The 27,238-nt window shown below is 44.6% G+C and overlaps 2 protein-coding genes across 5 annotated transcripts in view; both read left to right on the forward strand.

Moving 5' to 3' along the window:
• Positions 1 to 27,238, forward strand: part of CCDC63 (coiled-coil domain containing 63) — a 168,004-nt gene that overhangs the window by 132,021 nt on the left and 8,745 nt on the right. Inside the window, exon 13 of one of the 3 annotated variants that reach the window (XM_084996257.1) lies at positions 18,634 to 19,675. The exons of the other annotated variants lie outside the window; for them this stretch is intronic. Within the exon in view, the coding sequence (XP_084852383.1) occupies positions 18,634 to 18,680 (47 nt within the window). The 3' untranslated portion in view covers positions 18,681 to 19,675. Of the gene's footprint in view, positions 1 to 18,633; positions 19,676 to 27,238 lie in introns of those variants that run through there. 3 annotated transcript variants of the gene reach the window in all.
• The window catches only part of CUX2 (cut like homeobox 2), a 296,127-nt gene continuing 295,413 nt past the window's right edge, over positions 26,525 to 27,238 (forward strand). For both annotated transcript variants that reach the window (XM_084996003.1, XM_084996016.1), the window contains exon 1: positions 26,525 to 26,659. The gene's annotated coding sequence lies outside the window, so the exon portion shown is untranslated. The remainder of the gene's footprint in view (positions 26,660 to 27,238) is intronic.

The following is a 27,238-nucleotide window of genomic DNA, read 5'->3' on the forward strand; positions in this document are numbered from 1 at the left end:
CCATGGCACACGGAGGTTCCCAGTCTAGAGTTTGAATCAGAGCTACAGCTGCTGGCCTACGCCATAGCCACGGCAACATGGGATCCGAGCTGCGTCTGCGACCTACACCACAGCTCATGACAACACTGGATCCTTAACCCACTGAGCGAGGCCAGGGATTGAACCCACAACCTCATGGTTACTATTCGGATTTGTTTCCCCTGTGCCACAATGGGAATTCCCGTCATGTATTTTTTTTAGATGCGGGTATAATGCATGTAAAGAGCACATATCTTAAGTGTCCATTCCATGAATGTTAGCAAAGGTATATGCCTATATAACCACCATTCACCTCCAGATATAGAACATGCTAGCATCCCAGAATGTTCCCTCATGTTCCTTGCTTATTAATACACACACCCACGTCATCAGGGGGGATCATGATTTTAACCTTGATTCATTTTGCCTGTTCTTACCCTCCACATAAGTGAATTCATACAGTATCTGGCTTCTTTCTTTCAACATACTGTCTGTCTCGCATAGTTTCGACTGCTGCATAAAGCATAAAATAATTTGCACATGCTTAAAGGAAAGATCATTAAAATGATGGTTTTCACCAAGAAAGGACATGGAGGACTCAAACCAACCTAGAACTCTTGATCCTGCCCCTGTAGCAGGATGACACAATAATGGAAGGAACCAGAATTTTGGGCTTAATTTGATCCCAAGGCAAATAGCACATTACAACTTTGCCCAAGGAGGTTAACGGGGTGGGGGTGGGGGGGACTGAGTGGAGGGGAGTGAGAGAATGGAGGAAGGAGGTTATATTAGTCAGGGTTCTCCAGAGAAATAGAAGTGGTAGGTGTATAAAAGGAGATTGATTGTGGCAAGTGGGTGTCTCATAATAGTGAAGCCTAAGAAGTCGCATGATCTGCTGACTGCAGGCTGGAGGCCCAGGAAAGCCAGGTGGCATAGCTCAGTCTGAGTCTGAAGGCCTGAAAACCTAGGGAGCTAACGGTTTAAATCCCTGTTGGAAGGAGGGAGAAGATGGAATGAGTTGCCCCAACTCAAGCAGGAAGCAAAGGAAGGATTCTTACTTCCTCTGCCTTTTCTGCTCTATTCAGACCCTCAAAGGACTGGATGGTGCCCACCCACACTCGAGGGGAGCCATCTGCTTGGTTGATGCCACCAGTTCAGATGCTAATCTCATCCGGAAGCACCCTCACAGACACACCCAGAAATAATACTTAACCATTCAAGTTGATGCCCCAAATTAACCATCACAGAGGGTTTGTAGTTGGGGTGTAAAGTGTAAATACAAGTGTGGTCCAAGGTCCCAGAATGGGGCCTTCACCTGAGCTCCCAGCTCCTGCAGCCTCAGTGTAGGAAGGAAACCCCAGCTGTCCCTAGAATCACTAGGGTCAGGAATGAACTCTGGAGGAAAAGAGGAACAAGGCGGATGCCTGACTCTGCCTTGTCTGAGCCTGCTTTGTTATTCCAAGCCTGGCAGAAGGCCATGTCTCCCATCCTGCTCACTAGCGCTTTCTTAAGTATAAATGATGGTATTTCAGAGTCGAAATTACTGAGGAGGGACAAAGTTCAAAGACCGGGTTAGTTTTCCAGCTAATTTCGAGTGATTGTGGCTGGAGGGTAATTATCATTAGCTTTGCAGAAACTCATTGTACTTTGTTGTAAAACCATATTTCTGCAGATCTGGAGAAGCTGCGGCAGGAGATGTGACCCAGCATCCAGATGAGAGAATTATGCCACACTCAGGGCCCCAAGGTGCCCATGGTAGGCACTGGCTGAGAGCTTGTTGAGTGGGAGAGAGAGGAAGGGACAAAGAGAGAGGGAGGAGCGCAGGCCAGTGGGAAAGGAGAGGAAATGCAGGGATGACCCAAGGACAACGATGGAGTAAGACTGAGGAGGCTGAGGGGCAGGACCCGAGGCGCCAGTGGCTGCTCCCACCTCCACCTCCCCAGAAACACAGACCCCTCCAGCTTCTTGATTGACCTGGCAACGCTGTCAGTTTCCTCTGAGGAAGCTTTTAAAATGAAGCAGCTGCCCTGGTCCAAATCACTTTGAGACCTGGCACTGGTCACTCCCCCCCTGAGCCTTTGTTTTCTCATCTGCAAACTGGACATCAAGGGGCTGATTTCCACGGTTCTCCTCAACTCCCTCTTACACTTGACCCTCTTTATCTTCAGACAGTTCCTGCGGGCCCCTAAAGGCCCTGGAGCCTGGACCTGTGGTCTAGAGGCTTCATGGTGCCTTTTTTCCTGTCCCGGGTGTGGACATGGATGTCAAGGTGTTATTTCTGAGCTCCATAGAGATGTGCATCTGATTTCTAACAATACATACGGTATCTGGGGACACACAAGAGCAGTCAAGGCAATAGGTTGTATGTAAGAACTGTCCTTGGGACCTCTCATGGTCCACTAAGGTACTGGCTAAACCCCACCACTTTGTCATCTGTGCCTGGTCAGGGAAGGCTGGTTCTCTGTATGGCAACTAGGGTGATCACTTCTCAGCCTTTTGGCTGAGATCAAGTATAGCAACTAGGGTGAGTGTCAACCAGGCATTCATCTGATTCAGAAGGGATGCTCTTCTGTCCCACTGCATGATGGGTCCCTGGGTATAAAGGACTAAGGGAGGGACTTCCCCTGTGGCATACCATATAACTCCACTGCGTTGTCTTTGCAAGGGCTCTGGTTCGATCCCTGGTCCTGGAACTTCCAACATGCCGTGGGTGTGGCCAAACATTAAAAAAACAAAAAACAAAAAACCCACAGAATTACCATTGTGGCTCATTAGAATGAACCTGACTGGTATCCATGAGGACTTTGGTTCGATCCCTGATCTTGCTCAGTGAGTTAAGGATTTGGCATTGCTGTGAGCTGTGGTGTAAGTCACCGACTCAGATCCAGTGTTGCTGTGGCAGCTGTAGCTCCAATTAGACCCCTAGCCGGGAAACTTCCATATGCCACACCTGTGGCCCTAAAAAGCAAAACAACAATAAAAAAGGAACTAAGGGAGGGTATTAAGAGCTACTAGCCCAGCGAGCACTCTGTCTCTGTTGCTCCCTCACCTGTAGTGTTCCTGGATGCTGTTCTTCTCAGGATGCAAAATGCTTTTGATATTCTTCTCTCTCTTCCATCCCCCCTGACCTATTGCCTTCTGGAAGCTTCAGTCTCTAAATGGCAGAAGCACAGGCCAGCAAGAGGAAGAGTACTTTGCCTACAGAATTGCCCCCTCCCCTCTCACCACCCCATTTCCTGATTGGCACATACTGTGGGTCTCAGAGTCGGGGGTTGCAAGTGGGGAAGGCGGGGGTGAGTATTTTCCGACCTCCTTTTGCCCTGGAGGCGTGCCCTTGAACAGGTTCCCGATGCTTTATCTCAGCCTAGCTCCATCTGCCTTGTATTTATGGAAATTCCTCCCAGATTCTGGCAACAAGCGCCTGTCAGTCTTGGGTGTCAGCGCTGTGAGTTTTGGATTCTTGCTGCCTTCTTAGGTAGTTTAGCGCAAAGCTGGGAAAATATGTCTCAGGGGCTGCTACTCTGGTGCCAGCTTAAATCAACCACACCCAACCTCTTCCTTTTACAGCTTCACCTCCTTTTCACTCATTCACTCATTTAATCAGCAAACATTTATGGAGCACTAAACTGTGCTGGGTACTGTGCCAGGTACCAGCAGCAAGAAGGTGAATTGAAGCATCTCCTTGCTCTTGAAAGGGACTATCTTTTGGAAGAAGCAGATTCATAACCGTAGTATTAGTATAAGAGTGGTGGGTGAGATCCCTGCCCTCGTGCAGTGGGTCGGAGATCCAGCGTTGCCGTGAGCTCTGGTGTAGGTCACAGTTGCGGCTCGGATCCCACATTGCTGTGGCTGTGGTGTAGGCTGGCAGCTGTAGCTCTGATTCTACCCCTAGCCTGGGAACTTCCAAATGCTGCGGGTGCGGCCCTAAACAGAAAAAGAATGGCAAGTGATGCTGAGACCTGTTTAAACCAGAGAGGTTAGGTGACCTATTCAAGGCTGAACAGTCAATTGGAGCAAGAGCCAAAGAGGCCATTTCTCCTAGTTCTCCAGTCCACCTTCCTGCCACTGTGCATCCCTGCCTTCTCCTTTCCATCACCCTCTTTCCTTCTCCAGCTTTCCCACTGCCAGGATAACTCCTAGCCATTTCTCCTTTCCTCATAGATGTTTCTGTCTTATCCCTAGCTCTCACACCAGCCCCTGTCCTTCTCACCCTAGAGCCCTTTCCAGGCTCCCAACACATCGTCTCACACCCAGAGAAGGTGTCCAGGAATCCCTGCTACCCCCTCCCCATTTGGTGGCCTGAGGCCTAACTCCTTTGCTTTTCTCCTTTGACCAGGAAGTCTTTAGAGCACACAGCATGGAGTCTATGGCCTCAGTATCCAGGGAGTCTGACTCAAAACCCCACTGTGCCACTCTTTGCTATGTGCCCTTGTCTGAGTTGTCTAATGCCTCTAAACCTCGTGTATTCATCTGTAAAATGAGAAGAATAACACTGATCTCTCTGATGAGATGCTTAAATAAGCCTGTTTGAATATCCACTTAGCACAGCACCTGGCTTATAGTAAGTGCCCAGTAAATGATACCTACTATTCTTGTTACTGTTGTCATTATTGATAGAGTTCTCTCTGTTAGATGCTGCTGTTCTCCTTGAGGGCAGGGACTGTGTCTTTTCCAAGCTGCTTCCCCAGCATCAACACAGTAAGTCATTGATAAGTGTTCACTCAGTGATTCGATTGATACATTCATATCTAGTCAATGATTAGGCTGTACCCTCAATTCCCTCAATTGTAAAAAAAGGAAACTTTAACATGAAGTTGTGATCCAATGATTCCCAAAGCGAGATTCCTAAAACCCCCGGTCTGTATCTTGATCTCGGAGAAAAAAGGGTCACATCTGCTTAGGAATCACTGAATCCTATATCCTTTTCTGGGAAAGCCAAATTAACCTTAGGATATTAAAGGCTCTGACAATTCCTGCACGTATGAAACTTTTTTGATCCCCTGTTGCCCAGACTTAACTGACCAAGAAATTCTTCTCTCATGAAACATCCATTATCAACCCTCTAACGTTGAGTAGTGGAGCCCCTACTATAAGAGCCCCTGGTGCACACCATTCCTGAATCCCATCCCATAGCTGCCACCCTGAAGGAATACACCACCAATATGATTGACTTCCAGAATATCCGGGCTAAGTGCACATTCCATATATCCTCCATGGGGTGCTGCTCTTCCCATGGATAGACAGGGATTTGATCCCCAATAGTTGAGGTTCACATTCCCTGCATTTGCCCTTAAGTGCCCTGAGTTGATTTTTGGTCTTATTGACATGAAATTCATATAACATAAGATTACCATTATATAGTGTATGAGTCAGTGGCTTTGAACATTCAGAGTTGTGCAACTCTCACCTCTAATTCTAAAGCATTTTTACCCCCTCAAAATGAACCCCTGTACCCATTAAGCACTCACTCCCCATCCTCCCCTCCCCCAACCCATCAAAATCCCCAACCTACGTTCTCCTAGCTATTTTGCCAGCCCTGTCCAGCACCTAGTCCCATTTCTGGAACAACAACAGATATTATTCTCTCCTCACACACAAAACAGCCTGGACTTGAGCTCCTAGAGCGGAGCAACTGAGTCTTGCTCACTTCATCCCCAGCCATCGCCCTGAGCTTGGTGCATATTTGCTGAAATAGTACAAATTGAAGCTCGACCTCATTTTTAGTTTAGTTTTTTTTTTTTTTTTACAATTTTGTAAAAAAAAATTTACAAATTTTTTAATTTATTGAGGCCCTACTATGTGCCACTATGCAAATCCTCAGAATAACTCTGTGAGGAGGCAGGAAAGACTACCCCTGTCATACAGATGAGGAAACAGAGGCTCAGAAAGTTTAAACTATCTTCTCTCTTTCCTCTGTGCCTTGTAATTGCTGTTCCCCTTGCCTTGAAAACCCTTCCACCAAAGTTTTCCACTCCCAATGCCCCTGCCATCCATCCCCTGTTTGGGGTCTTTCTTCGCTCCTGGTTAAAAAAGCAAAAATCTGACACACAAAGGGAATTCACACATTTGTCTTCCATAAGGTCACCCAGGTTCCCTCAGATGCCCCCTTTCTCTGCCCTTGGCTGGGATTCTCTCAGCTCCAGGAGCCTCCTGCTAATCGGAAGCCCTGGTCTGCAGTTTGTGTGTCTTTGATGAATAAAAAATGGGGAAACGAATTAATTATTACTTAATAAATTCAGTTTCATTGACAGAAATCTTTCAAAACATAAGGCTCCCACGTTGGAGCTAGCCCAGATGTCCATCACTGGGTGGCTGGTGAAACAGATGCCTTCACGTGGGGGTAGGCAAGGCAGGGAGACCCACGGGCACTGACATGGAAGGATGGCCAGGATGTGGTGTGAGGAAGAAAGAGAAAATTGCAGAAGAATTTGAATGGCACAAACTCATTCTTGTGTGTAGAAAAGAAATGCACAGGTGGGTGAATATATAGATGCGTTTGTGGAAGAGATTCTAAAAGAAAAATTTTATTATGGTAAAATATACATAAAATAAAATTTACCATCTCAACCACTTTTTATTTACATTTTTAAATTACAGTTGATTTACAATGTTGTGCCAGTTTCTGCTGTACAGCAAAGTGACCCAGTCATATATATGTGTGTGTGTGTATATATATACACACATTCTCCTTCTTACATCATCTTCCATCATGTTCTATCCCAAGAGACTGGATATAGTTCCCTGTGCTGTACAGTAGGACCTCACTGCTTATCCTTTCTAAATGTCATAGTTTGCATCTACCCATCCCAAACTCCCAGTCCACCCCACTCCCTCCCATCCGTCTCAACCACTTTTAAGTTTACAGTTCTGATATCAAATACATTCCCAATGTTGTGTTGTCATTATCATCCATCTCAGGAACTCTCCTCTTTTTTTATCTTTCACAAGGATTTTTTTTTAAGTTTTAATTTTTTCTTTAAATTTTGTTTAAATTTCTTTTTTTTATATTTTTTGTCTTAATGATTTTTATTTTTTCCATTATAGTTGGCTTAGTGTTCTGTCAATTTTCTACTGTTCAGCAAAGTGACCCAGTCACAAATACATAATACATTCTTTTTCTCACATTATCCTCCATCATGTTCCATCACAAGTGACTAGATATAGTTCCCTGTGCTACACAGCAGAATCTTATTGCTTACCACTCAAATGCAATAGTTTGCATCTATTAACCCCAGACTCCCAGTCCATCTTACTCCCTCCCCCTCCGCCTTGGCAACCACAAGTCTGCTCCCAAAGTCCATGCCTTTCTTTTCTGTGGAAGGGTTCATTTGTGACGCATATTAGATTCTAGATATAAGTGATATCATATAGTATTTGTCTTTCTCTTTCTGACTGACTTCCCTTAGTATGAGCATCTCTAATTTCAGGAACTCTTTTCATCTGTAAAACTGAAACTTTGTACCCATGAAGCATTAACTCCCCATTACCCCCTTCCTCCCAGCCCCTGGCGACCACCATTCTATTTTCTGTCTCTATGACTGTGCTGAGTACCTCAGGTGCATAGACTCATACAGTATTTGTCTGTTTGTAATTGTCTCATTTCATTCAGTACAATGTCCTCAAGGTTCATTCATGTTAGAGAATGTGTCAGAATTTCCTCCTTTTTCAGACTGGATAATATTCCATTGTATGGCTACACAACATTTTGCTTATCATTCATCCATAGGTGGACACCTGGTTTGCTTCTGCGCTTCAGCTACTATGAATCATGCTGCTAGGAATGGGGAGAAACAGCACATGTTAAACAAAACTAATCTCTGGATAAGAGGATGGAATTATGGGGAAATTCTACTTCCTTTCCTTTACTGCACACATTCATTTTAATTATAAAATGTATTTAAATGTATAAAATCGAGAGCAAGCCCTGATCTCCATATATATCTTAGAGTGTAAGCACAGTTTGGGGGCATATTCTCCCCCAAGTTTTTCTTTGCACAGGTGAACATATAATGTGCATATAAATGCTTTTAGAAAGTGAAAGCAAATTGCAGAATCACCCAGCTTGCTCTGTCCATGGAGTGCTGAATCATGGGCATCCTTTCAAATCAGTTGGTGTGGATCTATTTCATTCGTTTTAATTGCTTCCATTGCTTATATGCTCCCAGTGTATTTAACCAATCCTCTACTGTGGACACTTAGCACTAAATTTAGGTTGTTTCTGGCTTTTTTGCTGTTATATCTATGGTGTAGCGAATATCCTTGAATGAATATCTTTGCACAGGTGAGCGTAATTACTTGCAAGATCAATTTCCAGAAGCAGAACTGCTTCTCCAAAGGGTATAAACTTTTAAAATGTGGATCAGCACTGCCAAATTGTCTTCCAAAACAGTTGAAATTAACTCCCATCATTAGTGCGGATGGGAATATCTTTCCACACATCTTCAACCAAAACCAGATAATCTCCCTCTTTTTCATTTGCTGAAGATAAAGCCTAAGGAGTTCCCACTGTGGCTCAGTGAGTTAAGAACCCAGTGAAGTCTCCGTGAGGATGCAGGTTCAATCCCTGTGAGATAAAGATCCTGCGTTACTGTGAGCTGCGGTGTAGGTCGCAGATTTGTCTCAGATCTAGTGTTGCTGTGGCTGTGGCTGTGGCATAGGCCGGCAGCTGTAGCTCCAATTCAACCCCTAGCCTGAGAATGTCTATTTGCCACAGATGCGGCTGTAAAAAGAAAAAAAAAAATTTTTTTAAAGATAAAGCGTACTATGGTTTCAGTCAACCACCTTCAGTTTTGAGGGCAGTGAATTATTTACAAGTTTGCTGGCCAGTTATTTTTTTCTTCTGTGAATATTTCTATGTTCTGCCCACTTTTTAAGTGGAAGCCTTTTCTGTTTCCTTAGGGTGTCCCCTTTCCACATTATGTCATCTTTTTTTTTTTAATTTTTTTAATTACAGCTAGTTCAAGTCTACCATCCCTTATCTAAGACTCTTGAGGAAGGTATGTTTCTGGGCGTGAAATCCGTTTGGGGATGGGAAAGGCGTCAAGGTCCCTGCGCCTTATCTAACAGTCCCAGCAGTCTGGGGCAGCCCCCCTCTAATCAGACACATTAGTAATTCCACCATGAAAGGTATCAGTGTTCCCATAAAGTGGGATGAATAAAGTTTATAGATAGCTTCATATCCATTTACATCAGGTTTTGCCACCCAATGTGTTAGCAATAAAAACTCACAATTTTCAGAGCCTCTTGGACTTCAAACTTTTGGCTAACAGGTTGCAGATCTGTATCACTTTTGTTTGGAGGCAAAAAAAAGATAACTTGAAATAAAGTTCACAGGGAAGTTAACATCAAATGACATGGTGAGGATTCCTTCCTCCACCTCCAGGCTTTGAGAGGAGCCAGACAGGTGGGCTGAGGCATGGTGTTTACCTTAGCCCAATCTCTTAGGGACAGGGGGACATCCCCCTCTGAAGCTGTCCCTCTTAGGTCACCAGCTTCAGCCTCACACCCTTTTTCCTTTTTGCCATAACTGCTCCGTGTGCCCCCGATTCCTGATATGGACCCAGCCAGGCCCACCTTCCTAGCAGCCCCTTCTCGTCCGACTGCTTCACACAGCTTCCTTTGCTCCACACCCGGGTACAAATGAAATTAATTCAGTCCCATGAAGTACCTCAATACGAGGTCTTCTCACCTACCCACCCGTAAGTCAATGATTTCCACGAGGAGGCCCTGATGCTAATTCTTGCCCCAATATATAAAAAAACAGGTGCTTCCAGGAACTGTAAATATGAATCTACTTTAGGCTTTTAGAGCTACTGCAGAATTGAATAATCATAAAGGATACTTCTTCCGTGGAGATTTATGCCCTCCACGCACCCCTACCCCCAGTGCCCAACCAATAAAAAAACATATTTTACCAAAATATATCTCCCATCAGCAGTCCTGGAACACCTCACTAACTGACTATATTTATTGGGAAATGATTCACATTAATTTTAGGCGTCATCCTAATATTATATTTATGACAGACTGTGCGAGCACCAGCAAGGGCCCTTGCCTCGTTCCTGGCATACATTCTGTTTCTGCAAATACATATTGTAAACACTGCCTGGAGAGATAGAATCATAAAACCAAAATAGGTTATCTTTGGAAAATCTGTTAATCCTAATCAAATAGGACAACTGCTCGCCTGATTTGAGAAGCTGAGAGGCTTCATCCGACGTCTGTAGGCTTACTTCTCTTTGAACTTTCTTATGCCAACTCTCCCTCCACCTTTAAGATGTAATGCAACTTTTCCATGCTGGGGAGACCCTTCTAGTGATGAATGAGGCTTGATTTACAAATCCTGCCAAGTGAATAGTTGCTCAGTGGGCAGAAGGAGAGACTAAAGGGAGAGAAGAGACCAGAGGCAGAGTACGATGGAGGAAAGTCTGCAATTCCCTGGTGGCCTAGTGGTTAAGGATCTGGTATTGTCACTGCTGTAGCTCAGGTCACTGCTGTGGTGCAGGTTTGATCCCTGGCCTGGAAACTTTGGCATGCCGCAAATGCAACAACAACAAAAATGGAGGAAAATTTGCTCAGTATCCATTTTTGTGACCTGATGCAGCAAAACACAGACCCAGAGAGAGAAAATGCAAACACCTGCCCACAGGGATACTATTTATTACTTTGGACAAGCCAGAGGAAGAGGAACAGAGGGCATTTTCTGAGGCCCCTGGGAGGAAAGCCTGGAGGGCTTTTAAGAGTCAAGAGGTCTAATATTTAATCATTAATTGTGTGTGCAGAGTAGCCACACATACACCATTGGAGCTGTCATGTCTAGTAAAAGCCACCGTCTAGGACAATCTTTTTTTTTTTTTTTTCTTTATTTTAGGGCCGCGCCTGTGACATATGGAAGTTTCTGGGCTAGAGGTCAAATTGGAGCTTCAGCCAGTGGCCTAAGCCACAGCCACAGGAATGCAGGATCTGAGCTGCATCTGAGACCCACACCACAGCTCATGGCAACGCTGGGTCCTTAACCCACAACAGGAACTTCCACCATCTAGGACAATCTCGAGTGGGAGATATTCTGAGGAAAAGGGCCAAAGGGCTTTGTTCCACTTTGAGGTTGTGGTCTGAGGCAGCTGTTTCTACCTGCCCTCTGTCCATTCCAGCATCTTGGAATAGCACCTCTCCCTCTTTTTTACCATGACCAAGCACTTGGGTGAAGTCTACTTCAACCCTTGGCTTCAGAGATGGGCACATGACTTAGACTTGGCCAATCAGAGCATTCTATCTCCCTAGATACAATGATTGGTTCCTGATGGTCATGTGACCCAGGCCCACCAATAAGAGCATTTTATTATCCTAGACAATGATTGGTGCCAGACCTAACCAGTCAGAACATGCTTCCTTCTGGCTACAGTGATTGCTTTCCAGATTAACCCATGATCTAGGACTGGCTAATAAGAACAGCCTATCTCTCTGACCCCAGAGATTGGAACAGAAAAAAGCAAAGCTCAAAGCTAGGCTGAAGAAAACCACTCCAGAATTTCTGCTGGAAGGAAGAGACAAGCTGTCGTTAGACTAGGGCTTTTGTGGGATAGTGTGGGATCCACACTGGTTGAGGGCAGTACCAGGAGTCAGCTTTCAGGAAGACTCTTCCAGGAGTACTTGGCAGCCATTTTGCCACCATGAGGGAGAAGATGCTTGAGAATAAAGACCATAGGGAAAAACAGAGTGGAGAGGTAGAGAAGCTAGATTCCTGATGAGAATAAAGATGATGACAATGATTTTAATACTAATAATGGGCAACTCATATTATGCTTACCATGTCACACTCTACTCTAGAAGTTATACCTGTAGTGAGTTGTTTGCTTCTCCTAATAACTCTATGTGTTGGATGCCTTTAGTGCCTCCATTTAGCAGATTAGGAAATGAAGGCAGAGCAGTCATCCAGCAAGAAGTAGAGCCAGAATTTGAACCCAAGTAATCTGGCTCCAGAGTCCCTGTCATAACTACTTACATCACTCAATGTTTATTGGGCCCCTACTATATGCTAGGCTGTGAGGGCACATGGAGATGAACTAGCCCTGATCCCTAGTCTCCAGGAGCTAATGGTCAGGGAGTGATGTTGGGAAAGCAGACAAGCTGGCTCATTGGGTGTGACCAAGGTATGACCGTGGCAGCCGCCCTCAGCCTGTGACTGCTGCACCACCTGCATCGATTTGCAAAAAATTTGTTCCCTTCAGGTGAGCAGCTCTAGTCCTAACAGGCCTTCAAAAATGTCAAGGGTATTTTTAGCCTGGAGGGTTGGTGCGTCCAGCAGCAGATTGGAGAAATGAAATGGTGCTCTGGGGAGATGAAAAGTGAAGCCACAGGAAACTCTATTTCTGGAGAGGGACTGGGCTCGGGGGAGGCCTGGGGGCTTCAAAGAGACACCAGGAGAAGAGCCAGACGGCTGGGCATCTGGAACTGGGGAAGGGAGTCACACTTGAAGGGCCTGGGCCAGGGACCTCCCCCAGTCCACTCCCAGGAGGGTATGAGGGTCTTCCAGAAAGGGCTGCCCTAGCAGGCATACACAGAGGTGTAGCACACACAGTGAGATGGCCAAGTGAACACAGCTTGGGGAGGGGCCCTTTAGTCAGTCAACAAAGCCACATGCTCATGCCCCAGAGCCTGACATACCGTGAGTGCTTGAAACATTTTGTTGAACAAATGAGCACCCATTCTCCAAGCAAGCATCCACACTGGTTGAGGGCAGTACCAGGAGCCAGTGATACAAAGGAGAAAGCACAGCCTCTGTCCTTATATTAGATGGAAGGGGGAAATTTTAGAACCATGCTGTTGGATCTACTGCAGTTGGTAACCCCAGGAGCTGTGGGAACTCAGTAGAGGGCACTTACCAAGGTCATGGAAGTCTTCCTGGAGGAGGTGACCCTTGAATTGGAGGCTTGAAAGACAGTCTGAAGTGAACCAGGTAGAGAAGGCAGTGAAGTACAAAGGCATGGAGATGTGTCAGTTGAAAATTAAAGTAATAATAAATAAAATAACAGCTCCGTTTTACTGAATCGTTCATGACGGCCAGGCGCTATGATGTATGTGTAAAGGCTGGACTTCATTTAATCTTCCCAAAAACTGTAAGAGAAGGGAATCTTCCAATTTGCAAAAAGGAAATCTGGCCCCCAGAAGTTGAGAGCATGGACTTTGGGGCCATGTGGCCCAGCCATTTAAATCCTGATGTTGATGCTAATCATGTCCCACGGGGCAGTGACTTTCTCTTGGGGTCCTCAGATTCCCCATCTGTAAAATGGAGATAATAACAGCACCTACCTTGTTTAGGGTTGTGGGAGTTGCATGAATTGCTACAAGCCACAGGCTTAAAAGTTTGCTCCGCCTATAGTAGCTGTTCAGTAAGTGTTGCATGAACAGATGGGGAAATGAATGAATGGAATTAGGGCTGGAAGGAGTATGACTTTCTAGGGCCACGCAGAGAGTAACGTCAGAATGTGGACCCAGGGCTGGCTTTGGATTCTGAGCTTCTGTACTTTACTCAGGGTTTAGTAAAATCATTGAGGCAAGTCATAATCCCTGGGGCTCGTGGATGGATGAAGTGAATACCACGTGCTGAGCACTTTCCATGCATCAGCCCCTCACTTAGCCCTCAGGACAACCCCACTGGGTAGATCCTGATACTTTCCTCGTTTCACAGATGAAGATATTGGGGGTCAGAGTGACATCAGACTTACCTGAGCTGCACGGCTGGAAAGTAGCTGAGCTGCACAGCTGGAAACTAGCCAAGCTGTGATTTGAACCCAACTCTCTATGGCCAATTTACGAGCCAGTTACATAAAGAAATCAATAAATGATTGTACTAGAGATGATGTACATGTGTTCCTAGTGTAGTTCTCACCACAGCCTTATGAAGAAATTGGTGGATTGTCAGTCCCATGTTGAAGATGAGGAGACTGAGGATCAGAGAGGCCAATTAACTTGCCTAAGTCCACACAGCTGATTGGTAGCAGTGCCTGCTCTGAGGATCAGAAGAGTTGTTGCAGTTCCTCAGACCAGCAGCCTTCCGACCCGAACAAGCCCCAGGCCCCAGCCCTCCATTTTCACACACAGCCTCATTGGACACAGCTATGTCCAGAGGCTCCCTGCCCTGTCCCTCCTCTCGCCTCCCCAGCTGACCCCACCAGCCACGTGCGCTCTGCTTTCTCGGTCCACAAATGCACATCCACCCCTAGCCACCACAAGACATCTGTTTGCTGGTACCCATCTCGTCAGTCAGTCTCAAACCAAATGTCAGTCAATTCAAGGCTGATTCCCAGGTGCGCACCCCACACTGAATATGGTTCCACGCAGGCTGGGGAGCAGCTGCAGCTGTCGACAGAGCCTCTGGGGCTTGAGTCACTTCAGGGTCCCACATCTGGTAGCCAGAGCTGGCAGGCCTGAGAGAAGAAATCCCCTTCACTTTGTCCCTTTCCTCTTCCAAAACATGTCCTTGCTGTCCATCTTGTTGACACTGTCACAGTCCAGTTCAGTGTGGTCCCTTACTTGGATGGCTACAGCAGCCACCTCTGAGGGCTTCTAATGTGACACCCCCTACACTCACTTACACAGTCAGTTCTCTACCCAGCAGCCACCCGTGAGCCCTGCTTAAAACCCAGCAATGCTGTATAGAACCAGAGAATTGGAAAACAAATATTCAAAGAAAATACATGTATACATGTGTTGATAGGGAGCACAGTGCACAGTAGCCCAAATGTAGGAACCACCCAAATGTCCATCAGTAGATGAATGGATAAGCCAGTTGTGGTCTCTCCATACAATGGAGTACTATTCAGCCATAAGAAGGAATTGTAAATGCTGCACCATAAATGAACGTTGAAAACATTATGTGGAGTGCTAGAAGCCAGACACAAAAGGACACATATTGTCTGATTGTATGTATATGAACAGGAGTTCCCATTGCGGCTCAGCAGGTTAAGAACTCGACGCAGTGTCCATGAGGATGTGGGTTTGACCCCTGGCTTCACTCAGTGTGTTAAGGAACAGGTGTTGCTGCAAGCTTCAGCATAAGTCACAGATGTGGCTCAGATCTGGTGTTTCTATGGCTGTGGCCGTGGTGTAGGCTGGCAGCTGCAGCTCTAATTTGACCCCTAGCTTAGGAACTTCCATATGGTGCAAGTGCGGCTGTAAAATAAATAAATAAATGCCTATATGAACTATCCAGAATAGGTAAATTCATGGAGACAGATAGCCAGTTGGTAGTTGCCTGGGGCTGGGGGTTAGGAACGAATGAAAAATGACTGTTAAGGGGTATGGCGTTTCCACTTGAAGTGATGAAAATGTTCCGGAATTAGTTGGAGGTGGTTGTACGGTGTTATGAATGTATTAAATAACACTGGATGTTCATTTACATGGTTGTGTGTGTGTGTGTGTGTGTGTGTGTGTGTGTAAAAAACTCTAGAAGTTTTTTTCTACTATTGATTTAAAAAATTTAGTATTTTAACAATTTTTTTTTAATGGCCACACCTGAAGCATGTGGAATTCCTGGCCCAGGAACTCCAATTTTAACTTTTTTTTTTTTGCTTTTTAGGGCCACACCCACAGCATATGGAATTTCCCAGGCTAGGGGTTGAATCAGAGCTTCAGCTTCCGGCCTACACCACAGCCTCAGCAACGGAGGATCCGAACTGCATCTGTGACCTACACCACAGCTCACAGCAATGCCAGATCCCTGACCCACTGAGCAACACCAGAGATCGAACCACATCCTCATGGATACTAGTCAGCTTTGTTTCTGCTGTGCCACGTAACTCCCCAATTTTAACAATTTTTTCATTTTATTTTTTTAATTTTTTATTGTAATTTTAACCATATTTAACCATTTTCATCACTTCAAAAAAACCGCATATTTGTTGGAATATCTTTTTTCCAATTCTCTGGGGTAGGTACTTAAGTGCGGAGTTGCTGGGTTAAATGGTAACTTTAGGTTTAACCTTTTGAGAAACTGCCAGACATTTTTCACAGCAGCTGCACTATTTTACATTCCTGCCAGCAGTGTACAAGGGCCTAAGGTGGTTCTGAGGTGTGAATTCAGTAAAACACGTACAGGGCTTAACTGGGGTTGGTTAAGTGTTAACCAGCCCTTAACATAGTAAGTGCTCCAAAAATATGAGCAATTATGACTATTCTTGTTACCAGTCATTACTATGTACCCCCTCTAGGCCAAACCCTGGCGTAGATGCTGAGGCTTCAGAGAGAAATGCGGCATTACTCCCACTTTCAAGGAGCTCCTGTTCACTTGAATGACTTTTCATCAGGCTGTTCCAAGTAACTGGTTTGATTAACAACAAACAGTAATAATAGCTACAAATTTAATGACTGCTTAGAGCATCCCTGGCATTACGCCAAGTTCTTTATTCATTTCCTTCATGCGAAGTAGGCAATATTAAGGCAATACTATTATCCCCTTCTACAGATGAGAAGACACAGAGCGAGCGAGCATGCCTGAGCCCATGACTGGCATCAAGCTGGGATTAAATTCGAAGCCTATGCCCTTACTCGCTGCCCTTTCTGGAATCAAAGCATGGATCTATTTGCTCTCTGTTTTGCCAAAATCCTGAAATTCACCTGGTTTTTCTTTGCACCGACCCACCTGGATTCTAGCTATAGATTCCAGCGTGGCAAGGGCTCCTAGTGGGCAACTTTTGGGTACACGTGTCAAGCTATAGTCAGGGCCTGGACCTGAAGAGACAACCTTTCTTGCAGTTCAAGGGGCCACTTTTTTTTTTAATTGATGTATAGTCGATTTACAATGTTGCATTAATTTCTGCTGTATAGCAAAGTGATTCAGTTATACATACATACTTTTTTGACATATTCTTTTCCATTATGGCTTTTTATAGGACATTGACTATAGTTCTCTGTGCCGTGCAGTGGGACCTTGTTGTTTATCTCCTCCATGTATAATAACTTACAGCTACTAACCCCAACCTCCCACTCTACCCCTCTCCCAATCCCCTTCCCATTGGCAACCAAAGGCTGTTCTCCTTGTACGTGATTCTGTTTCTGTTTGTAGATAGGTTCATTTGTAACATATTTTAGATTCCACATATAAATGATATCATATGGTATTTGTCTTTTTCTGAATTACTTCACTGAGTATGGCAATCTCTAGTTCCATCCACGAGGCTGCAAATGGCATTATTTCATTCTTTTTTATGGCAGAGTAGTATCCCATTATATATTTGTGCCACATTTTCTGTATCCATTCATCTGTTGATGGATATTTAGGTTGTTTCCATGCTTTGGCTATTGTGAATAGTGCTGCTCTGAATATAGGGGTGTGTATGCATCATTTTGAATTGTAGTGTTGTCTGGATATATGCCGAGGAGTGGGATTGCTGGATCTTATGGTAGTTCTATCCTTAGTTTTTTGAGGACTCTCCATCCTGTTTTCCATAGCAGCTGTACCAACTTATATTCCTACCAACAGTGCAGGAGGGTTCCTAGGGGCAACTTTTGAAGGCTGATACGGGCAGCGTCTGGTCCTCTGATACCTAAAGAACAGGCACTGAGTTGCATTTGATTTTTCCTCCCAGGCTGCAGGCCTTTCCCTCAAAAGCCCTGCCCTGACAGCCACCTTTTTGGTGGCCCTGCTGCTTCAAGCATTCACGGTCCCTTGCAAGCCTCCACCATTATTTTGTGTCTGGAAGAGCAATACCTGGTCTGCCTGCTGTGTTGCCCACAGCTCTGATTCTAGAAGGGGCTGCGAGGGGCTCTTTCTGTGGGGCCCCAGTCTGTAGGGACTGCTGGGTGGGTTTCTCTGAGCCTGGATTCACACTGAATCCCTGGGCTTCCCAGATCAGCTGGTGGCCTCCTTTGGCAGTGTCAGCTGTGGGGATTGAAGTGATCATCCCCAGGTCTATAAGGCCAGAGAGGGGCTGAATGCAGAGTCTCCAGGCCTGGGGGATACCAGACACTCTGGAAGACACTCTGGGAGTTCCCACTGTGGCTCAGTGGGTTAAAAACCTGACATAGTGTCCATGAGAATGTGGGTTCGATCCTTGGCCCCACTCAGTGGGTTAAAGATCCAGCATTGCCGTGAGCTGTGGTGTAGTTTGAAGACGAGGCTTGGATCAGGCATTGCTGCGACTATGGCATAGGCCAGTAGCTGTAGCTCCGATTCAACCCCTAGCCTGGGAACATCCATATGCCGCAGGTGCAGACAAAAAAGAAGACACTCTGAGGCTCTGAAGACCCCAGGAATGCCCCCTCCCCACCCCTGTATCTCCTTACAATGGCTACTTCCATACTTGGAAGGTCAAAATTTACTGTTCTGTGTCCCCAAATCAGCCATTTGAGTACCATACCTCACAGTATTTTGCCATGTCCACAAACCACCACTGTTGTCACTTATTTTACACTTTTCTTCAAATTGACTTACTTCTTTCTTTTTTTTAACTTTAAATATATGTTTTGAAGAAACTTTACATTGCAACTGTTAATGAAACACCAATTTTCCTTTGCAGAAACAGAATGTAACATAAAAATAAATATGTGAACATTAAATATAAAAAAATTTTAAATGTTCAACTTGGCACAGCCTTATCTATAGTATCTCCCTGACAGATTTCCTACTAATTACAAATGGAAAAAACTGGAGTGGAAAAACCTGACAGATACCACCCTATCTAGGAGGTCAGAGTTTATGACACCAGAAACGGACAAACCGCTATCAGGTGCCTCCTGATATGAAGCACTGAGAAGGTCACAGCATCATTTCAGTGGTGTTCTTGCCAAAGCGCATGCATTAAATCTAATTCTAAGGAAACACCAGACAAATCCAAACTGAGAGACATTCTCCAAAAAGGACTCTTCAAAAATATCAACCTCAAGGGAACACCCATTGTGGCTCCACAACAAACCCGACTGGGATCCATGAAGATTCGAGTTCGATCCCTGGCCTTGCTCAGTGGGTTAAGGATCTGGTGTTGCCGTGAGCTGTGGTGTAGTTTGAAGACGCGGTTCGGATCTGGCGTGGCTGTGGCTGTGGCGCAGGCCGGTAGCTGTAGCTCCGATTGGACCCCTAGCCTAGGACCTTCCATATGCTGCAGGTGTGGCCCTAAAAATACCACACACACACACACAAAAATCAACCCTCAAGAAAGAGAAAGGAAGGCTGAGGCACCAGCCCCAGATTAGAGGAAGCTAAGGAGAAGGGAGAGTTAGTTTCAATGTGTGATCCTGGATTAGATCCTGGACTAGAAGAACAATTGTTATAGAATACAGTTCAATTTTATTTCACCATTTCAACTGGTAAAATTTAAACCCGGAATCTAAAACTCAAGATTCTAGAACTGTATCACTGCTAAGTTTCCTAAATGGGATGATTGTACAGTAGTTACATATGAGAATGACCTTATTCTTAGGAGGTACACGCTGATCTGTGTGTGTAAAGGACAGTGTTAGTGACTGCATTAACTCACAAATGGTTCAGGGGGAAAACATATATATAGAAAGATATATATAGAGAGACGGAAAGAAAAGTAAAGCAAATGTGGCAAAATGTCAACATTTGGCAAATCTGGAGAAGTTCAGAAAGTTCACTGCACTCTTTTTGCAACTCTTCTGTTATAATTTTTTTTCCAAATAAAAAGTTTTGAGAAATGTCCATCTGTGGAGAGTAAAGGCAGCTTGCAAATCACTGGGGGAGGGGCTCCTGTGCTTTGGGAAACACGACTCAGCACAGTTTCTCCATCTTTCATTGTCTTCCTTTTGTGGTTCTTACCTTCCCAGTTCAGCCTCCTCTCCAGTAGGTTCTGCCTACTTATTCCCCTCTTGGGGATTCTGGACTCATATTAGCATATTAAAGGCTCTGAAAGTACTGCAGCCACAAAGATATGAATGCTTTTTGTTGGGGTGAAGGGCTACTCTTTGTTGAGCTGCTGCCATGTCCCTGGTGTGCTGAGAGCTCTAGGAGATGGATGCTGTCATTATACCCATTTCACAGATGAACAAACTGAGGCTCAAAGAGGCTCAAAAGTCACTGATCCAAAGGTTCCTAAGAAGCCAAAGAACAGGAATTAAATACCTCCCTTAACTACCCTGATAACCTGCTTTGATAACTACCACACAATTACTGGAGACAATCTAGTGGCTGAGAGCAGGATTTGGGGTTCAAATCCCAGCTCTATCACTTGCTACCCGTGTGATCTGGATTAAGACACTTAGCTGTAAATTGTGGTGATGATTAAATGAATCAGTATATGAGTGGGAGGGATCGGGAGCTTGGGCTTATCAGACACAACTTAGAATAGATTTACAAGGAGATCCTGCTGAATAGCATTGAGAACTTTGTCTAGATACTCATGTTGCAACAGAACAAAGGGTAGGGGAAAAAATGTAATTGTAATGTATACATGTAAGGATAACTTGATCCCCTTGCTGTACAGTGGGAAAATAAAAAATAAAAAAAATTAAAAAAAATGAATCAGTATATGGAAAGCAGGTAGGCTTTGCAGTAATGCCTGAGAGAAATAGAGACTCAGAGAGGTTAAGTGACTTGGTGAAGGACATGCCAGAAGTGGCAGGTTCAGGGTTTGAACTTACGTGGACGCAAAGCCCCAGCTGTGATCCTGTGCCCGGCTGACCCTGAGCTCTGAGCCTAGCTTACCTTCTGCTCTGGTCCCCATTTGCTTCGATATCACAGCTCCCTTCCAGCACCCCTGCCCTAGTCAAGGACTACATCCATTTTCCTAGTCTGGGTGTGGCTCCAGTCAGGCCTCATGGAGACAGGAGGTATTACTTCTGGGCCCTTTGTTTGGATCTCCAGCTCATACCTCACAGTCAGCCTCAGTGGGGAAGGTGAACACACCTTACCTGTCACCAAGGGAGTCTTAACTGCTGCACGTCCACTCACAAACCAGTGGGTTACCAAAATGTTCCTCGGGCTCATCCACCTGTCTTCCTTCACATGCACTGGGCCACACTAAAGCCAGGATGGGAAATATTTATTCAGCCAAAGAGAATCAGACAACAACAACAACAACAAACAGGGTCGGAATCCATTTCAGCCTAACTGATATTTTACACAATTGGATACGTTTGACTAAACTAATACATATGTATGGAGACTGGCGCATTTCCATTCAAACCAATGTAAATTACCTTTGACCAATATATTTTCCTGGAAATCAATGCATTTTAACACGAGATAATATTTATGAAATTGAATTTTTTATTGAAGTTAATGCAATTCTATTCTGTTTTATGCATTTTTATTAAACTAATGCATTTTAAATTAATCCATTGTATATTAAGTACAACAGACATTGGTACTTACAGTAAAATAATATATGCCTGCTGAAATCAATACAGTTTCAAAACCCAGTGTTTTCTATTTAACTGAAGGATGTCAAGAATACACAGCCCTGAGTTCAGAGCATGTGAATGTAAAATTGGGTCTTTTTTTTTCTTTTTTTTTCCCCAAAATCATTATCACGTAAAAGATATTGTGCCTCAGGATATGGCCAGAGGCCCAAGGATTTAAATTTAATTCATGATTATAACAGCCAGCTCAATCAAACATCCCACTTGACCGACTTTTTGACCAAATGGACTGGTGATTCTTAATCATGAAGTGTGAGTCAAGTCACTTGTCACTACTAATAAAATATTGAAGTTTGCAAATAATTTACTTTGAAAAAGAAAAAAAAAGCGAATGTTTTGGATCAGTCTGGGTGCTGACAGGAAAAGATGATGCACTCAAACTGGTATTTGGAGAAGAGTTTAATGAAGAGACTGCTTATTAAGGTGAGGGCACGTTTAGAAAAAGCAAGGGTGCAGCTCCCTGGGGCTGGTAACCTCAGGGAGCTGTTACCATCTGGGCATTCCTGGGAGCTGGAGGGGGCACTGGCAGAGGGAAGCTGTGGCCACTAGTAGAGAAGCAGCCTTCTTTGGCAATCCCACAGACACGGAGCTAGGGGAATAAATACTCCACTTCTCTCTCTTCCCTCCTGCCCTCCTGTCGCTACTTTCCATTGGCCAAGTCAACCAAAAGCCAGAGGAAAAGGGAGACCATTGTTGCAGTTCCAAGGCAGCACAGAATAAGCTGAAGAAAGGCGAAGAGGGGTGAATCTGCCAGGGAAATGGGAAGAGACTGAGTGCTTACTATACATGAAGTATTTCCTCATTTAGTTCTCACAACACACTATACAGCAGATATTACTATATCCCCATTTCCAGGATGGGAAAGTTGAGGCTCAGAGAGATAAAGTGGGAGAGCTAAGGTTTGGAGAGAAGTCCCTCCAGCTTTATGGAGGAAGGGGACGGTTTCTGGGAAATACCTTTCTCTTTAATAAAGGAAGACAAGGTTGTCTTTCGCATAATCATCCCCTTCCTTACTGCTTGGGACTCTGACATAAGGTCCTGATGTCTGGAGCTGTGGCAGCTGTCTTGTGATCATGAGGGGAGACATCACCAACACACCGAGTAGAGCAGGGTGGAAAGAGCAAGGAGTCTGAGATCTTGTTGATACTGAGTCCTAAAACCAAGCCCAGAACCTCCTACTTTCAAGCTTCCTGGTAATTAACAACAAATATTCATCTTTTAAAACCATTGTTGATTGAGTTTACTGTTACTTGTAGCTAGAGGCATTCCTGATACACCATTACACATACATTGCTTGAATTTTTAATAATGAATAAATATTATCTTTTTGAAAAATACAAAATCAAATAATAAATACCTGTTTAACCACTCCCCTCATCCAACTCCACCAAAATGATCATGGGATTTTCCCCCCCCGCTTCAGGCCAAACCCAGATGCACATGATTTTTTAAGGCTGAATTCACAGACCTATTTTATTACATTTTTATACAAGGTTTTTTTTTTCCATTATGCACATTTAGATGGCAGAACAGCTCAAGCATAGGCATACCCATATTCCCTCTTGCTGAGGACCCTGTTTGCAGCACTCACAGGGCACAACACTGCTATTGTTGCATTTCCTATGAGAGTCCCTTGTAAGCTTGCTCTCTCCCCTCTCCATCAGCTCTGAGTCTCTTCAGGGAAACTTCCAGAGTTCCCATATCCAGCCACAGAACTCCAGGGTCCGGGGGAATTTTGTGACATTTCCCTAGAACTTTCAGTTGACAAGAGGCATCGTCCTTCTGTGAGAGGAGAATTTGTTCTAAATTTCCATTTTGCTTCTTTCTCTTTGAACACAGACTCAGGAGTTTCTAGAACCTCAAGGGCTTGAGGACATTTGCTCCCCCTTTAAAGATTTGTGGTTGGGAGATTCCCTAATTTCACTCACCCATTGCTTTGGCTCGACTGAGCTTCAGTTTTCTCATCTGGCAAATGGGAGTGATTCCAGGACTTATCTCATAGGATTGTGAGGGGAGTTCCCTTGTGATGCATCAGGTTAAGGATCCAGTGTTGTTACTGCAGTGGCTCAGGTTGCTGTCGCGGTGCAGGTTCGATTCCTGGCCAGAGAACTTCACATGCCGTGGATGTGGCCAAAAAAAAAAAAAAAAAAAGTGACTGGCACAAAGTATGGAGTCAATACCTCTAGGCTCTTATAAGCATCAAAAGTAATATCATTATTTTCTCCTTGAGAGTCAATAAAAGTTTTTAATGCACCCATCCGCAATACAGCCACCATTCCCACTGGTGGCTGTCTTTATCAAGGAGGAATCTAGGTCACATAATATCTCAACTTTGGGAGTTCCCTCTTTGGCTCAGTGGTTGATGAGCCCAGCTAGGATCCATGAGGATGCGGTTCCATCCCTGGCCTCGCTCAGTGGGTTGAGGATCTGGCATTGCCGTGAGCTGTGGTGTAGATGACAGATGCAGCTCTGGCATTGCTGTGGCTGTGGTATAGGCTGGCAGCTGCAGCTCTGATTCAGCCCCTGGCCTGGGAAACTCCATATGCCCAGGTGCTGCCCTAAAAAGACAAAAGACAAAATAATATATATATCTCAACTTTGTATGAGTGTCTATTTTATGAATTCATCCATAGCACTGATTAGTCCACAGACGCCAATGGGAGTCAAGAGCTTGGATATTAAGATCAGAGAGACCTGGGTTCAAATCTCACCTTCAGTTCACAGCTGTGTGATCTTGAGCACAGCTGAAGATCTCTGAGCCTCTCAGGTTCCTCATTTGGAAAACGGGATTAATAATGTTTGCCTCAAAATTCATCTGGGGATTAAATGAGGTTAGACATGAAAAGCTCTGAACACAGGGCACTTAAGAGCATCTGCCATCTCTCTTTATAGCTGTCATTTTCCCCCCTCTTGGCATGCATGGAAATAACTACAGAGAGATGGATGTAAAGTTCTGTGGTCTACGTGCTAGTCTGTTTCCAGAGACAGATGGATAGAGGAAGAAAGTGCAAGGAGGTTATTGGTTGAATTGGAATTTTCTTTTCTTAAATAAAAGTGATCTCAAAGTTTACAGAAAAGATAGAAGGGATTCATTATTACATTTTAATAATGCTTCTAGAGTCCAAACTCTCTGTGGGCTGAGACCTAGCTAATGAACTTTAGTGGATACACCAAAGTGTACAGGGCCTGGCAGTCAGCAGGTGCCCCATCAATGCTCATTCTCTAAATTCATCCCTGTATTAGTCAGCTCAGGCTACCATAACAAAAAAAAGTAGCCTCGGGAGTGGGGGGCAGGGGGAGCTTAAACAACAGAAATTAATTTTCTCACAGTTCTAGAGCCTGGAAGTCCAAGATCAGGGTGCCACCATGGTTGGGAATCTGGTGAGGGCTTTCTTCCTGGCTTACTCATGGCCACTTTCTTGCTGTGTCCTAACATGGCAGAGAGAAAAAGAGAAACACGTGAGAGAGTGCTAGCTCTCTGGTGTTGCTTCTTATAAAGGCATTAATGCCATCATGGGACCCCTACCCTCATGACCTTACCTCTATGCCTCGTTATTTCCCAAAGGTACCACTCCAAATACCATTACATTAGGAGTTAGGGCTTCAACATATGAATAGGGGTGGGGTGGTGGTGGGAGGAACAATTCATTAGTAGCAATCCTCAACATTTCGTGCTTCAACTGCAAAGTAGACCAAGACGCAAAGTGAGAAAAGTGCACCAGAATCCTTGGATAGAAGACAAAGAGTGAGGGTTTAGAGTGGACATTATGGGGAATAACAAGTCCACCCACCCTCTTGGCTTTTGCTGGTGGTTGGTATAATGGCTAAGGTTTCAGTAGCTGGAGTTCATGGCTTGGATCCACTGCTGTGGCACCTTGGGCAAGTGTCTTCCCTCTCTGGATGTAAGTTTCTCTACCAGTAGGGAACACTGTTGGGTTTTCTTGTGTACCATTCCTCTTTATTGTTACAGAAGCCTCTTGGTTTTCCTTTGGCCAGCTTATGCCTTTATGCCTTTACCCCCTCATCAGTACCCTGCCCCAGCTGTAGAACTGGGTCTGGTCTAACAGAGTCAGGGTAATTGGCTCACAGATCCAGATCTGACCAGATCCAATGACAATTTTCCTGGGATTTCTGATGGAACTTTTGGAAAGAGGCTCTCTCTTTTCCCTGGGGATGTTAAACTGGGAAGATGGACAGCTGGGATGCTGGAGGCTGTCTTTCCCACCCGGGGGAGAAGCCTGTCTGAGGATGAAGCTAACATAGAGAACGCAGAGTCCAGAGAAGGAGAATGATAATATCTAAAATTCAGCCTCAGAGGCTCTTGATCCAGCTGTACCCAAAGCCCATCACACCACTAAACTGTCCAGTTAAGTAAGCTAATAAAATATTTTTAGCTTAAGCCAGTTCAGTTTGAGTTATATTTCCATCCCTTGCAGCCAGAAGCGTGTGACTGATTCAGATGTGTTACCTGGAACTATCTCAGTGTTTCCAACCTGTGCTCATGTCATCTGATTCTCTTGGGTTTCGGAAGATCTGCATCACACTCCCTTAAAATGTTGAAAAGAATTTCAACTTGTCTCAATCGTCACAGATGATTAACCAAGAACTGAGACCTCTTTTGACCCTCACAACACCCCTATGAGATAGCTGAGCAGCTTCTTCTTTTTCTTAAGCTATTGTTTTATTCTATAGCAGCCAGTGTTGGTTACCATCCCAGCATCGTTTTCCATCTTCCTCTTCCCATTTTGTGAAAGATCTCAGCCCCTCCTTACCAAGCTGCTTGGCTGGAAGGAAGCTGAACCCACTCCCTAGGCAGGGTTATCCCAACCCCGTCTCAGCCAGTTCAAGAATGGACATGTGATATTTCACGGTGCTCTTAATTTCTGAGCTGGCTCCCACTCTGTCTAGGGAATGTGTATCTCCCTAAATAAATCTGCTTTCCCACTTAGTTCTTGGAGCCTGTTTCTCTCACAAGTGTCGTATATTAATAAATCTACTTCTTACCTTAAAAAAAAAAGGGCATGTGACCCAATTCTGGCCAATGGGATGTGAGAATAAGTCTACGGGGCGGGGCTTCTGGGGGAAGTCTCCACCAGCCCTCAGAGAGAACTTCCTGTGAACTCTGTCCTCTGGAATCTCTGCCGCCATCTTGCTATGCTCTGAGGAGAAAACCCTGAGGACTGTACAGCAACGAGAAAGTGCTTGCATCTGGGCTTGAACCGCCGAATCACTTGTCTTAAGACCTACTCCACCTCAGGACTCCCTGGTTTGTGAGATAATAATTGTCTTTTTCTTTCAATTTTGAGTCAAGATTTCTTTTACCTTCAAAACCATTTTGAGTAATACACTCATTGTATAACGAAAGAGATAAAGAGGGGAGGTGGCTTTCTGTGATAGCTTGTAAAGAGTATTTTGGTTGCAGCTGACCCAAACCTAACTCAAACAGCCTAAGAAAAGAAAAAGGAATTTTTAGACTCAAGTAAATTCAGAGTGCAGGGGTGGCTAAATGTCCCTCACCTAGTGAGTGGGTAAACTGAGGTACGTTGTACCCTCTGTTGTTATTCCTCAGCAATAAAAAGGAACAAATTGATATGCTAATAACGTGGATGAACCTCACATACATTTTGCCAAGTGAAAGACCTCCGACTCAAAAGGCCACATATTGTGCGATTGCATTTATTTGACATTTTGAAAAAGACAGAACTTTACAAACAGAAAACAAATCATTGGTTGCTTGGGGGAGGGGGCAGTGAGGGAGCAGATTACAGAGGAGAATGAGGGATTTGGGGCTGGGGACAGAGCTGTTGTCTTGATTATGATGCTGGCTAAATGATTGTATATGTTT

This window comes from Sus scrofa, chromosome 14, assembly GCF_054392235.1.
Source record: "Sus scrofa isolate SSC_HxYL_T2T_F1_AM1 chromosome 14, Sscrofa_HxYL_maternal_Yorkshire_Landrace_v2.0, whole genome shotgun sequence".
NCBI lineage: Eukaryota > Metazoa > Chordata > Mammalia > Artiodactyla > Suidae > Sus > Sus scrofa.